Source organism: Ipomoea triloba, chromosome 5, assembly GCF_003576645.1.
Source record: "Ipomoea triloba cultivar NCNSP0323 chromosome 5, ASM357664v1".
Taxonomy (NCBI): domain Eukaryota; kingdom Viridiplantae; phylum Streptophyta; class Magnoliopsida; order Solanales; family Convolvulaceae; genus Ipomoea; species Ipomoea triloba.
The window spans coordinates 32,146,063-32,162,394 of NC_044920.1; the positions used below are offsets into that span (position 1 = coordinate 32,146,063).

Below are 16,332 nucleotides of genomic sequence, written 5' to 3' on the forward strand. Positions count from 1 at the left end.
TAGTGTAATATATATATATATTTATATGTATTGTGTACATATTTGTGTGTATGTACGTGTAGTATAGTATATATATATATGTATATTATGTATATATATGAAAACCGTATGTATATATATATATATATATATATATATATATATATACGTGTGATGTGTGTGTATTTAAACCGTATGTATATGTGTACATATATGGGTATGTATGTATTAATAAAATGTTGTATTATGTATATATACATGGTAAAATGTCACATTTTGTGTATAGTATATGGTATGTATAACCCATAATTATATATGTTGTTAGTAAGAAGAGTAATACTATGTAGTTAGGCATATGTGTTATGTAGGTTGTGTTACATATGGGTGAACTTATAAATAGTATAAGGAAGTAGCATTATGTGCTTGTAAAGAATAAATATATTTTATGTGTTATGCCTATGTTGAGGTTGGGAAGTGTATATGTTATATGCATTGAGATGTATGTGTCAAATATGAGACTTATGTGAAAAATGTGGGGTTGAAAGTGTAGAATTGTTACACTTGAATTACTTTTGTGAAAGGATGTTAGTGGATCATCCAAATGTTTTGCAAAAGAAAAGGAGAATTTTTGAATTGGGTTAAAAGGAAAATTAATTTCCAAGTATTGGAATTGACCCAAGTATGTCCAAATATTTTCAATACAAGAAAGGGAAAGAGTAGAAAGATGTTTTCAAACCTTAGTTCTAGTAAAAGTGGTGAAGGATCTTGTTAACCACGGAATAAAGTTGAGCTTAAAGTGCCTATTCAGCATGGTAACTATGTGTATGATCAATCATACTGTGGGCGAAGTCTATTCGCCGAGTACTATATCACCCAGAAGGAAAAGGTACTCACACCGGTGCACACTTAAGTATAGTCACTCTATGTTCGGGTAGGTGTCTTTCTTATGAACCTAGTGAAGCTAGCTAGGAATCATTCCAACGCTCCTATAAGTCCAGGGGATCAGTATTAGACCGGGCGATGACCACTGAACCCGAGTTCAACGATCCAAGTGGTCAAAAGTGGAGAAAGGACTCCAAAGGCCTCACACTTTCTATCTAGGACCAAGTGAAATTTTGAAATATGAATGTAGTTACTCCGTAACTACGGGGAAGAGAGATGTGACAAGTATTTAAGTACCCAAAGGTTGTGGGTGATCTCTCTCTTTGAAAAGTGAAAAGTGAAGAGAATTTCATTATGAGGGAAAGGTTTTTCTACTAAAGTGATTACAAGCAAGATGTGTGATTTATGTTTTCTACTACTTACTAGTATGCTTAATTGTTTAACAATATATTATTGGGTATGAAAATGATTACCAAATGACCTTGTCAAGAGGGAAAATGATATGAGACGTTATTGAATTTTGCTCATAATGTATGCAAGTTGCTATTTATAACTGTTACAGGTAGAATCTTTGCCAATGAGTAAGGTATAGGGTTTTCTATGTAACAATTTTTACAAAACCTTTATTTAGTTTTGAATGACCCATGGATATCCTTACTTAGCCGTCGTGCTAACTACACTTCACTGTGTTCCTAACAGATGCAGTCTAGTGTCAGTTCCTGTAGCCCGGTGAACTCCGAAAGTTCACCGAAGTATGTTTGTCAAGGCATGGATTATGACGAGTACATACAGATGATGGAGGGTGAAGACCCATACGCACCTGGTTATGCTCCCGAGGCTCCCACCAATCCAGATACTCCTGTGGCTCCGTCAGCCCCTTTTGTCTCTTACCTTGTTATGGACGAGGTCCAGGCTACTTATGGCTTTTACCCCATAGAGCCTTTAGATGGTAGCGATCCCCTTGAGTTCATAGTGCACTACCCCTACCCTTGGGACCTTAGTCCTCGAGACGTTTGGGAGGAATGGTCGATGGTCATAACTACCTCTCGGTTTTTGGACCATATCACCTGGTATGAGGGGGAGTGGCACCTGGTCTGGGGAGAGTTCACCGGCCCCGTGTACCACATGATTGACTAGACGTCGGGTTCTTGGGAGTCGTTGGAAATTTTTGGTGTACATACCTTTTGTAGCCTTAGTGATGGCTAGGCATGACCAGTTGCGTCTAGGTTGAACCTGGTTTAGTATTTTGGCCCGAGGGGCAATCCTATGTATGTATAACTGCAAAACTGTATATTTTGCGTAATGGAACTTTTTCAGTTGATACATATAAAAGTGCTTAAGTATCTGTTGGGTGATTGTTGTGATTAGAAGAGTTTCCTTTTGCCTGTGCACCTAGAGTGAGGTTCATCGCTAAATGATAGAACACTCTCTCTAGGTGTGGCGGTAATGCCTCGGATGTACGGGAAGGTAGGTCCGGGGTGTTACAAAGTGGTATCAGAGCCTATGTTGAACCTTCGGGAATTAGGTCGAAGCCTAGGTTGTATGGTCTCGTTGTAGGTCTAGGATTGAAATTCGGAGAATTCGATTTTCAAGGTCCAAGTTTGAGTCAGCCTAAGTTTGCTAAGACTGAGCCTAAGTGTGAGTTCTGGAACGGAGCTGGAGACCAGGCAGCATCAAAAAGGGGCACCTCATCATCTGTATTTCGCGAAATCTCCCGATTCTAGAATGCTTTGATCAATATTGTGTATCTTTATGTGCGTTAATCATTGCTTATAATTGTTGTGAGTAAGCAGGATAGTATAGTGCGTTCCTAACTGTTATGCCATAGTTGAGATACCTTGTTGATGACCATGACGAAGTGGATGTTAGGAATTGCTGGATAGGACTTGAATAGCTGCTATACTAACTGCGTAGCTAGCTAACTCCTTAAGAGCTTTTATGCTTCAAGAACTAACTTGAAACTGTCGTTTGGTGAAGATGCTGCCTAGACGAAATATACCTGTCGGTCAGGGCGACGAGATATCGGCAATGGACCGTATGGCTCTCTCAATGGAACAAATGGCTAGATTTATGATGGCTCAACAAGTCCATAATCAACATAACAGACAGCTGCGAGTTGATTTTGCAAAAGCCATAGTAGGTAGGCAGCCACCATACTATGCGGGTGAAGAAGACCCGGTAATCTTGGAAGAATGGATTAGGACGTTTGACAAGCTGCTCGATGCGGTCAACTGTCCTGCAGATCAGCGAGTATCCTCTGCCGTGTACTATCTGACAAAAGCAGTAGACAACTGGTGGTCAACAGCTGGGCCCGACTTGCTGCAAGACCCAGACTTTGGCTGGGAGGAATTCAAGGACTACTGCACACTATTGAGATTGTGTGGCAAATTAGTAGGTCTTCCGTAATTGATAGGGAGTAATAGTTGTATAGGTAATAGGAAGTAATAGTTATAAAATCTCCTAAAATACCTTTTTACAATTAAAAGTAGTTCATTGTATGAACAGATACTACATTGTAACAGAGTCAGTAGTACTTAAAAAAAAAAAAGTAGTTCACTGTTAGTAAATAAACTCCGTATGAGACAAGCACAGGATTGAGGCATTGAGTTGCACAAAAAGTTTGTATCATAAAGAACAACTGTCGGTGAAAAATTGGTTAATCAATCAAATTGATAAAATTTGATTAATCATTTTTTAATAAATATATTATATTTCCGTTAATAATTTACTGAAAACATGGTCTTCGATTTTGACTAGAAAAGCCATCATTGTCTCTAGACACGAGCATTGCTTGATTTTACAGAAAAAATGGAGCAAAATTTTTAGAATAAGTATAAGAAAATAGTCTTAAAGATTGGATTCTGAGTTTTGATTTTGACTATAAAAACCATTACAAAATCAATAATGGCGATGATGTTCCACAATATCTCAATCTCATGAGAGTTTTAAAGAGAATTCTATAGTATCAAAATCTTGTGAAAAAGATATTTATAAAAAAAAAATACTACTACAATAAGTCAATAACTCCATACATAATTGTATATTTGGACAGTTTAAGATTGATTGTTTATCATGAAGTCAATAAAAGCAAATCTTGATGTGCAGTTGAATTTTTTTTTTTTTTATTAAAAAATGAAAGAAGAAAATAGAGGATTTGAAAAACGAGTGCTAATAATAATTTTTTTTTAAAAAAATTAGAGAATGGAAAATGAAAAAATAAAGCACATTTATAAAATATTCTTCTTTCAATATTTTTTTTAAAAAAATATGTATGAATTCCAAAGGTATAAAAAAAAATGTTCGTGTCTAAAAAATCTCTACACAAAATTTGATAAAGAAAAATCAAATGAGACTATCAATGAAAAAGAAAACATTATGATTACATATGTGCAAAAATCATACTCACTTTCTTTATGATTACAACTCTCTTTATCTTATTTTATCTTTCTTGTTTACTAATCAATTAATTTAATTATTTATTCTTTACTTATTTTCTTTAGTATCTTCTTATAATTTTTAAATCTAATTAATTTTTATTTGAATTTAATAGTACAGTAATATAATTTCTAAATATAAAAATTTTAAATACTAATATTAAAATATGTATTATAAAAAATAAATTATAAATAATTTCAACCAAAAAATGCAAAATTAGACGAAGGGAGTAATTGAAGTGTCCAAAAGCTTGAATCCACAGAAGAACATTTGTAATGTAGCATGTAAAAAGGTGTTCAACGTGTTACAAAAACATCAAGATTGTTCCATCAAACATGTATCATCCATAATGTAACATGTTGATATTCCCATCCTTTAAGTAACTTAGAGCAAGAAGATCAGTGTTTCTTTTGAGGTTTTTGTAGAGCTAAAATTTGAAGGTAGTGATTTTTAGCTAATAGGATGATGAGTTTTTGGCAAATTTTTTTTTCTGGTGGTATGTCCCAACGGATGCGTGTGGAGCAACGACCAACTGTTTTTAAAATTTGTGTTAAAACATTTTTTAATTTAATTTTGTTGTGAATTTTTTAAAAAAAATTATGCAATGTAAATCTACTATATATATAATTTTGATATTAATTATTTGAATTGGTATTTTATAATTATAAATTAAATTAAATTTTGACATGCTTAATTCAAATATAAATAGTAATAATTATAATTACAATTATAATTTTTAGAATGATAATAAATAAAGCAATAATTATAATATGATTTTTGTAAATTGACGAGCCTACAAAACACTTGAGAAAAATTTAAACTATTGGGAAGAATAATTTTTAAATTTGAGTAACACAGTGGATATATATATATATATATATATATATATATATAGCATGCCATCCGTTCACCTATTCAGATCTAACATGTCAAAAACAGTGATTTAAAAAAAAAACGTAGTGGCATTTCGTAAATAATTGAGCATTGATGTGCAAGCAAAATATATTATAAGTGTAAGTAGAAGTTTCATATAGTGAACTTAAGTGTAAGTAAATTGTATAACAAGTGCAATCATCAATACTAAGTGCACCTAACATTATAACTAGTTGCACCCAACGTTATAATTAGGTGCACAAATATTAACAAGGTAAATTACTTGCACTTGTAAGTGAAAATAAATGCACTTGTAAGTAATTTTACTTGCACTTTTCACTTGCAAATGTATACCAACTACTTGCACTTATAACACAATTAATTGCACCAAAATTTTAGTTATTTACAAAAATGCCACTGCGTTGTTTCTTTAAAATTACATCTAATTCATTGATCTGGACAAATAGACGACTGTGAATGGTTCTTATTTCTCGGGCGAGGTCCTCACCTGAACAATAATAATTCATTTGTCTAATTTAGCCACTGTAACATGCAAAAATTAGGTCTACTTAGGAAAAAGGTTTTGGTTCTCATGATGTATCTCCAACAAAATTTGCCCATCTCAGTTTCATGGACTCTTACCACCTATCAAACAGGATGGATGGATGCTTTCACAATTTACTTGCGACGCGTGCTAGGCTACACTTCTATCTACTCTAATACTAATAGCTACCAAAGATATGTATCTAACATGTTTCATTCCTTGTAGCATTGCTATTAGTAAAAAAGCACAGAAAGAGGCAGAATAACTACACTGTTCATAACAATCTAATCTTCTTCTTCAGCACCTCAAATTACCCATACCTTTTACTTACTAACTGTCATGAAAATGCTTGCTTCCATGCATTCCATTGCTCGCTCCTTCACTAGCTGGGTACTGAAGAATTGTCTCCCATGGGGTGTATTGGTAATGAAATTTCTTCCTTCTGCATTGCAGCATTGTTGTCTTTGTTGTACTCGACGACCGTGTCAACTCCCTTCCCCAAAGTGGCACTTTCAATCTCGGTTTCCACCCCGGGAAGTGCTGCCTCCAGATCCACACCCTTGTCCTCGACTTTATGATCTTCCAAGCTGCTCCTCTCGCTCTTATTGGAGCTTGCCTCGTCCTCCTCTGAAGGAGAAGTGTTCCCGTCTTTACTTTGGACTGGAACCATTAGATCTGCAGCAGCTGGTTTAAAAGATGACTGTTGCATTTGCGCTGCATGGCCTTGGAGTCGCCCTGTCCTTAATCTCTCCTGATAATCCTCCAGCTCCAATCTGTATCTTTCTTTGTCTTTAATAGCTTTATCCTGATAAATCTGGTCTCAAACAAAATATTTTGTGCGTGATGACCCAATGAACATCTAAGTACAAAAAAAAAAAAAAGGAACAGTTTGGTTAATATACCGCTTTTTCAGGCTCATTTAATTTGTTCCATGCCTCACCAATCATCCTGCTGATCTCCCTATCCTTCCCAGGAAAAAGCGGTTTCAGCCTGGCATGCTGTTCTTGAAAGAAAAAGTTATAGCCGCTTCTATTAGGCTTTGGACGAGCAGGGTCTCTCTTTTTAATTTCACATTTCTTCCTACGCTTTCTCCGGACCACTCCTGATGCTGCATTATTATCAGTGCTATTTACAGGGACAATTTGCATTTGAGGGACACTTTGATGCTGTTGTACTTGGTTTGCTGAATTCGGAGGGGCATATAGTACACCCTTAAAATCCTCTGATCCAATTTTAACAGTTACTAGATACCCGCTCTCAAACTTCCCATCAATAACACCGTACACTTCAGAACCTGCTGGTGGTCTAACAGTTTCTGCAACCACAAACAACTTGAGTCATGAGTTTGTGTGTCTCACAATATAAGAGGATCTAAGATAACAAGAAGACAGCCGCCCCAAAAAACAACGGATTCTATTTTTAGACACAACTTTTTTTTAACTCTGATCTAAATGATTAAAACGCAAACAACTGAATTTGTAAAGTGAGATGGGAGATCGTCAAAATTCTATTGGGATGAGAAGTAATTTTTATTAGTTACGTAGAAAAGATGAGAGGAAAAAGTGACCACCTTTAGCTACTTTAACTGTCTGCGAAACTGGCACATCAGCTTGAATGTCTGGCAATTGTTGTGGTGTTCCAGCCAGCCTACAAGGCGGAGCTGTAATCATGGCCACATTCTGCAAAGCATCTGCAGATGATTATACTTTTCAGTAAAAAAACTCATGAAATATAAGAGAAGCTTTGCTTTAAGGGTTTTTCACGCACCAGCTGATGAAGGAGTCCAACACTTTGCATTAAAATAGTAAATTCGTTCATAGTGGTGGAGCAATGAAGCATAATATTTCCGAAGAATAAAAGAAGCATTTGTAGCTGAGGAGGGAAAGTTAAAAACGGTAGTTACTTCTTTCCATCTTTTCTCTCCAAGAACCTGCAATCCCATTTCACGTAAATATCCTGCTGCACTTAAAATAGATACCAAAACAATTTACTTTAAACACAATAGATTTGCATGTAACCATGTGGGAGAGGAGAGGGGGATGTCCTTTTTCACTCTTATATTTAAAAATTCCAAGTCTCAGTTGCAATCATAACTTAAATCATCAGCTTGGCTTTGCTTGTGAGATCACCAAAAAAATAAAAATAAAAACTAAGGCCTTAAGACACCCTCAGTGACTTCAAAACTCCACCTCGGATAGAAGGCAGTGAACAAAAATCAGCAAGTAGCTAAAGAATTCCAAGTGTAGCAAAATACAGTTCTTTTCAAGCACTACATGGTAGGAATCAATGTGCTGGAAGCTATGAACATTTGTGTAATATAATATAAATTAGGGATGCAATCTTCACTTCCTAGCTTGCTAATACTGCCTAACATTTGCTCATATTGATCAAAACTATGTTCAATAATACTTAACAAGGGTAAAGGTCTGGTTGCCTTAAGCCCAGAAAAAGAACAAAAAGGAATCATTTTTATCCATAAATTTCTGCCCAGAAGATAGCAAAGTGAATAAATCGATCTTACCTTTGAAAGACCACCCCTAGAAGTAACCTCCACGAAGAGCCTATGTAAGTCCAGATATTTGCCCCCTATAACAGGGATCCTGAAGAATCATAGTTTTGCAAATATAGATTACTGAACAGAGGAGAGGAATACACAGCTAAGTCATTAAAATTTAGGAACACTGCAAAGTAGTTAATCTTTTTGGTAAGGTGTATATGTTTTTAGTTTTTTTTTCCCCTTCAACCAACCAAAAACAAAAGCTCTATAGACAACAATCTTTATGTCAATCTTTCCAGTACATTGTGTGTAAGCAAGAGATCAACACAACACAACACAGGCAGAGAATAAAGTAATACAAAACATTCAACATAAGTAAAGATAATTAATATACAAGTAGTTAAAGGTTGAAACATACATGAACTTGGTTCCAAGAGAGGCATGGAGTCTCTGCAATGTATCCATGAAGAGTTGAGGTGAGGCCACAACATCCTGATATGTAGCCAAAGGAGGTGGATATGGATAGTAGTTAGGGTGCACTTCTCTGAGGGGAATAGGGCTGTTGTGAGTAGAAGATGATTCCATTGCCAACCCTTCTATCTATCAAACACCTTCCACTATCAATCCACTTTCTCTATGCTGCAAACCCACAGGAAAAACACAATATAACAACAATCTCTGAAGATGTAAAACAGTTATGATTGGAAGACTACATTTTTAGGAAGTGAAGGGAAGAGAAGACAACATGCAAAAGCTATCAAGATTTGTTTTTTGTTCCCAGAAGTAAGCCTAAAATCAAGAAAATTGCTATGCAAAGACAAGGGACAAAAGAAAGAAAAGTAAGAGACAGCAGCAGAAAGAGAAAATAAACATGTTGTTGTATTGCAAGTAAAACAAAAGAAGAAGAGAAAGAAACAAATAAACAGCAGCAGTTTGCAGTTTGCAGTTTGCAGTTTTCACCCTGGAAAAAAGCTATGAAAGGGCAGAGGAGAGGAGAGGAGAGGAGAGAGCTACCTTTAGTAATGATATTATGAATGAAGAGGTGAAGAAGCACCTCATTAGGTGAAGTAAGTCCCAGGCCAGAATCCCAGTACCAAATAGAAATGCTCAAAACCCAAGAGAAGCAAATGGTACAAGATATCTGTCACACACATGAATTCCTCTCATCAGAGTTGAGACTGAGACAACCAAACAAGGAACAAAATGACCAATCAATGCAACCCACCACACCACCCTCTGAAAAATGAAATCTTTTCATTAAAATTAAAATTATCCAACCAAATATTAAACCATCCATCAGAAACAATTTGCCCCATGAAGCAGAGAGAAGCAATGTCATAATAATAATAAATGACAAACCCTGTTGGTGTCAGGTAATAAAGAGCCCAAAATGTCTTTTAGGTCTGTAATCTACACAAGCTATGTGATCTTTTTGCTGACATTCCGAAGATATGACAAGCAATTGATCTGTACTCTACTCTTTACGGTACCCCACTTTTAATACAACTTCAAAAACCTCTTTATTGTATGCAATATTCATAAAGATTTGCATATGGTACAAAACCCATAACCCTACTATTACTCTCCTTCCTTTACCATTGCACAGTAGTGGCAAGGCAATACAAAAATTTGTGGGGTAGTGCCCATTAGCCAAAGGAAATGTCCGAGGGAGAACAAGAAAAAAGACCAAACACCTCACCTTTATACTTGCTTTATGTCTATATATTAATCCCACCATGAGATTTCAACATCACCACTGTCCTTCCTCTCTTGCATGTATATAGTAACACAAAACCTAAAAATACAAAAAAGTAAAAACCAAAATTACCAACCCAGATTGAGAAATAAGGTTCAACAATATTTACTTCCCCTAATACCTCAAATAAACATAAGACTTACCAACAACAATGAGAAAACGGAGAGAGAAAAAGAAAGCTTTATGTGCAGCTTCTTTCAAACAATATGAAAATTATATGTATTAATATATATTAGTATAAACAAGAAAGCCTGAATATTTTTTTTATATGTAGATGGTGCTTAATAATGATGATGAGATAATGACAAGAAAGGGGATTACTTGAACAGCTAAATAATAATTTTTTTTAACAAAGGGATAAAGTTATTAACCAAAATATAAAACCAGAAAAGAAATTTCTATTTTTTTTCTTGAGTGAGATTTGGGTGCCGTGATAGCAGGTACTTCTAAGTTTTAATTAATAATTACCAAGAATTAAACTTAGGAATAAGTCCCCAAATCCCCATAACCACTAGCTTTTTTTCCCATGTCTCATGTGTAAAAAAAAATCTCATTTTTCTTTGGCCCCTCTTTTTCTCTCATTTTTGGACCTCTCACTTCATTATGCCCTCACAATACTCCAATCAAACTCAACCATATGTCAAATTGATTCATTATTACCATCAATTTATGAGATTTGGAAGTCTTATGAGCGTTGGTGAATTGTTCAAGTTTTGTTATTTTTATAAAGTCTGTCATGTGTCATCACATCATCCATCACTTATTCTAAGGGTCACAAAAATTAGAAATAAGTATTAATTTGTAAAAATATTTTCTTGTTTATTCTTATGATATGGTGATGTTTCTATTCTTTCCAATCATGCGTTGATTAATGAATTTTTCCCTAATTGAGTAGTGCTAGTTATATATATATATATAAAGAAAATCGAGATTGAATATAAAACGTTTTACTTAATATGAACAAAAATTTATAGTTTTCTTATCCAATTATATAGCATTACAAATTTATATTTATGTACAATATTTTTGAGAAATTAATAAAATGAAATAAGATCACATTGCCAAGGACTTGTGCTCAGATGGCATGTAATGACGACAATTTATATTGTGGACCAGGGTGCACAATGCACCAAAACGACATCGTTTTGGTCATTTTAATTAATGGTTTGTTTTTTTGAAAATCACGTTTTCTGTTTCGGCCGGTCTATGTATTTGTGTTAATATTCTGTGTATTCTTTGAAGACATTCTGTGTATTCATGTTAGGGGTGTGTATTCAAATGTTAGGTGGATGATTTCTGTGTAGTTGTATCAATATTCTGTGTATTCCCTCAAGTCATTCTATGTATTCTAGACAAGGATTCTGTGTATTCATGTTAGTGGTACTTAAATACAGGGGTGATGTGTTTGTGTATTTGGTGTTTTCATATTCTGTGTATTCTTTGAAGGCATTCTGTGTATTATAGATTGCGATTCTGTGTATTCATATTAGGGGTACTTAAACATAGGTTGTGACGTCTTTTGTGTATTCGAATGTTAGGATGATGATTTCTGTGTAGTTGTGTCAATATTCTGTGTAGTCACTCAAATCATTCTGTGTATTCTAGACAATGAATTCCATGAAGTCATTCGGGTTCGCGTCCACTAACATCAAAACGACGTCGTCTCGGACCAGGATCCACAGTGCACTGTGGACCCTAGTCCACAATATAACGATTATGTAATGACTCTCCCATATAAAAAGTCATGAGATCGAGCCTCAGGTAAGGCGATTAACTCTTTGTGCTTGGTTGAGGAAAGGAAGTATGTAGACTTACAGGCCTATTATAATACCCCATTGTTCTAAAAAATTTGTCATCATAAATACATCATTTATTACTCCATTACCCAAAACACCCTTTAAGAAAAAAATTTACCATATATTTATTATGGACATGAATAGAAATATATCATTAGATACATTACAACATTTTCTTATATATGTGTTTCCAATAAAAGTGGATAATATTTTTGGGATGGAATGAATAATTTTAATATATATATATATATAGCACGTTTGGTTCACATAATGAATTTTGAGAGAATAGGAATGCTATTAAAGAAGAAAACATAAATTGTATTCTATTGTTTGGTTCGCTGAATGAGTACACTTTAGGAATTGTATTTTAGTATTTAGTTGGAGTAGAAATGAAATAGGTTTTTAAAAGACATAAATATCCTTATACAAAATAATAATAATAATATTAATGATAATATATATATATATATATATATATATATATATATATATGGGAAGGTTCCTATGAGATCACCTATTTAGGTGAGATTATGATGAGTTCAAATCTTTTGCATCAATCTAATAAATTTTAATGGTCTAAACACAATTTCACCTAAATAGGTGTGATCCTAAATCAGTTAGGATCATATGAGATCACTTGTTTAGGTAAGATCATGAGATCAAATCTTGTGCATCCCTGTAATAATTTAATGGTCTAGATTGAATTAAGATTCTAAGTTAAATTGTGTGCGAACGGTGATTAAATGTATGCAAATGGTGATTAAATGTGTGCGAACGATGATCAAATGTGTGCGAACGGAGTGGGTGTGTCAAACAATCTAGATCATTAAAAATTTTTAGATTGATGTACAAGATTTGATCTCAAAATTTTTTATTGGTCTAGATTTATTAAGATTCCAAGTTGAAGTGTGCGTGAACGATGATTAAATGTGTGCGAACGAAGTGTATGTGTCAATCAATCTAGACCATTAAAAAAATATTATATGGATGCACAAGATCTGATCTCACGATCTTAACTAAACAAGTGATCTCATTGAAACCCTACACACACACATATATATATAATTCAGTTCCAATGTTGTTGGTTTTGTCCCATGCGGTTGTACGGTTAAATCTGAGCCATTGATCTTACTTAAATCAATGTCGAAGATTTATGATGGATCTCAGCGCTGCACTATGCTTATTTCCCAGGGGGTCACCCATCCCGTGACTGCCAGAAGTCAAGCACTGGGCAGTCAAACACGCTTAACCACAGAGTTCTTTGGCTAACTGGTTGCCATATCCTACTTAAAACCAATTGGTGATAGGTAGGTGGACATTAACCATTTAACCACATCCCTCCATGGTAAGCCACAGCGTCTCGAATCGAGCAGGGGCTGAACTCGGCCAACCCTGCCGATGCCCAACAATCTCCCTCCCAGCTATGCAGCATGCCTGACTCGGTCCGCCTGACCTACGCCCACATCCCACCTGGGACTAGACTCGGCTTTCGCCTCGGCCAACCCTGCCGATGCCCAACAATCTCCCTCCTAGCTATGCAGCATGCCTGACTCGGTCCGCCTGACCTACGCCCACATCCCACCTGGGACTAGACTCGGCTTTCGCCTCGCCATCGATTCGAACCCGTGACCTCGGCTCTGATACCAATTGATGGATCTCAACGCTGCACTATGCTTACTTCTCAAACCTGGGACTAGACTCGACTTTCGCCTCGCCATCGATTCGAACCCGTGACCTCGGCTCTGATACCAATTGATGGATCTCAACGCTGCACTATGCTTACTTCCCAAGGGGTCACCCATCCCGTGACTGCCGGAAGTCAAGCACGCTTAACCACAGAGTTCTTTGGCTAACTGGTTGTCATATCCTACTTAAAACCAATTGGTGATAGGTAGGTGGACATTAACCATATAACCACATTCCTCCATGGTAAGCCACAGCGCCACGTCTCGAATCGAGCAGGGGCTGAACTCGGCCAACCCTGCCGATGCCCAACAATTTACAAAAAAGAAAAAAAATGTAGTGGCAATTTGGTAATTTTTGCATCTTGGTCAAACTTAAGTTGAGTGATTTTCCTTCTTAAGGTGCGTAATTTTTGTGCTTAAGGTGCGTGGGTTGTGTGCTTAACCTTAATGTGAGTAGTTGTTGAAACTTAAGGTGTATCAACTTGAAGCGTAAGGTGTGTGATTTTACTTCTTAAGGTGCATGATTTAAATGCTTAAAATGCGTGAGTTATTGAAACTTAAGGTTCTTAAGGTGCGCCAATTTAATACTTAAGGTGCGTGATTTGTGTACTTAAAGTGCGTCATTTTTAATGTTTAAGGTGCATGGTTTTGTGTTCTTAAGGTGTTTTGTTTGTGTACTTAAGGTGTGTAGTTTGTATACTTAAGATGCACCATTTTAATGCTTAAGATGTATAATCGCACAATCGCAAGGGAAGCTATACCCGCACCTGAACCCTTCCACACACACACGCACACAAACACACATCACCCTAGGAATAACTATTCCCTTTACAAAGGGATAACTCATTCTTAGGAATGTTATTCCCTAAGAAAAAAATGATCAAAACAAGCAATGAAATATGTCTATTCCCATGAATGTTATTCTATTCCTGACTTATTCCATAAACAAAACATGATGTAAGTGTAATTGTCTAGGTACTTCAACTGTATAAATTGATTATTGGTCAAAGTACATATAAAGGTCATGTACTATAATGTTTTATTTAATTAATTTAGTCATTGTACCATAATTAAGGACAATAATTAATGGTATTAATATTACCATTAGTTTAGTTGACGTGGTGCTTACATCACATCTTGATATTTACATGTCAACATTAATATATCCAAAATAATAATTACATTCATACTCACATTTAAATTTGATCACTCAATTGACTGAGTAACATAGGTATCCATTAACACTTTTCTACACCTTCGTCTTATTATTTTATTGCAAAGTATAAATAAATATCATTATAAAATGAGGCCTGTAGCTGACGACCTTGTGGTCTAGTGGCATCCGGTGTCCCGGTTAACACTCCCACATGGATGATGGGAGTGGGTTTGAGCCTGTAAAATATTTTATTTGTATTTAAAAAAGTTTCATAAAATTTGGAATAAATAGATATGTAATTTTTTAATTTATATTAATAAAAAATTAATAACAACTAGTAATTTTGTAATATTTTAATTTATTCTGGTCTATAATACAATTGATATTTTATATTTTGTATTAGAATGCGTATTATTTATTAGTTTATTCTGGTCTATAATATTTTAACATGTATTCTTATATAAAACTTAAAAAGTTTAATTGTTAAAAAATTAAAATTTTGAATAAATTGAAATATTAAAATATAATATTCATTATGTTATAAATAATGAGGTGTGGACATTACTAGATGTATTATAATACTAGTTATCACACGCGCGTTGCGCGATTAAACCAATGCCCAATGCGTATTTTTAAATTAATATTTTTTAATTGGTTAAAGTAGTCATATAATAATTAGAGAAAAAAATGCTAAAAGAAATAGTCTCGATGCATATATATTTTAATAGAACATAACGAAATTGTAAATATCTAAATTGTAACTAAAGTAAGTAGAAACAAATAAACCACTTACATGGGAGCAAATGTTGTGTCATCGTTGTCACTTGTTTGGACACCGGTCCGACCATTTAAAATTCATGTGTAATTGTATTTGTGATCAAGTACTTTATAGTTCATCTGGACATGTTTGATAATGACATTTGAGATGATGTACCATTTGTTGGTTTGTAAAGTGATATCATATATTCCAATGTCATTGTCAAACACTATTGATTGAACCCGAGTTCCTTGCATTTAGATATAGCATTTACAATGATGTTGGTGGTGAATGAGAGCATCTTAATAATAATAAATAATAATAATAATAATAATAATACTAATAATGATAAAAATAATAATAATAATAATAATAATAATAATAATAATAATAATAATAATAATATTAATATTAATAATAAAAGGGAGAAATTTTTTACTATTTACTTATTGTTTCATCCTCAAGTACGATGAGCATATACTTTTTCTCAAGCGTTGCAATAGCGTTTTTTGGTTCGTTTTTCTTAATGACATGAACTATACAACTCCAGTTCACAGTATATGTGTCACTATCAATTAACTTTACTGCATTTATCATGACTAATATCCTTGTGCCATGGGAAATATGTTCATAAAGGATGTTATGAAATAATATATTGGGAACCACAACATTGATTCAAAACCCATAGATTAGCGAGTTAGGAGTAACTAAAATGTGTAGATTATAGAGGAATATAATGAGAACCACAACATTACATACAAGGATACAAGTATATATAGATAAACATATTATACAATAGATATATTTACATAACGATATTGAAGTTATACTAATTAATGAGTATACCATCATTGATTTTTTCTAAAACTGTAATCATTATGAGTACAAATACAAATAATAGAATTAGCATGATAATATTTTGACAATCATACCTATAGAATGTCAAGTTTTTTTTTTTTTTTTTTTTTTTTT

The 16,332-nt window shown here is 34.3% G+C and overlaps 1 protein-coding gene across 3 annotated transcripts; it reads right to left on the bottom strand.

The window, feature by feature from the left end:
• Window positions 1–5,720: 5,720 nt before the first annotated feature.
• On the bottom strand, window positions 5,721–10,203 carry LOC116019049 (high mobility group B protein 15-like). 3 transcript variants are annotated; one of them, XM_031259121.1, is made up of 9 exons: window positions 10,110–10,203; window positions 9,910–10,005; window positions 9,225–9,351; window positions 8,629–8,849; window positions 8,235–8,313; window positions 7,481–7,643; window positions 7,284–7,403; window positions 6,616–7,028; window positions 5,721–6,527 (listed from the first exon to the last, which is right to left on the bottom strand). In XM_031259121.1, exons 4-9 carry the CDS (start codon window positions 8,793–8,795, stop codon window positions 6,096–6,098), a joined length of 1,374 nt encoding a protein of 457 aa, XP_031114981.1. In that variant the 5' UTR covers window positions 8,796–8,849; window positions 9,225–9,351; window positions 9,910–10,005; window positions 10,110–10,203; the 3' UTR covers window positions 5,721–6,095. The 3 variants fall into 3 exon arrangements, with proteins under 3 accessions (XP_031114981.1, XP_031114983.1, XP_031114982.1); XM_031259123.1 differs by lacking the exons at window positions 9,910–10,005; window positions 10,110–10,203 and adding an exon at window positions 9,807–9,836; XM_031259122.1 differs by lacking the exons at window positions 9,910–10,005; window positions 10,110–10,203 and adding an exon at window positions 9,570–9,800.
• Window positions 10,204–16,332: the final 6,129 nt, after the last annotated feature.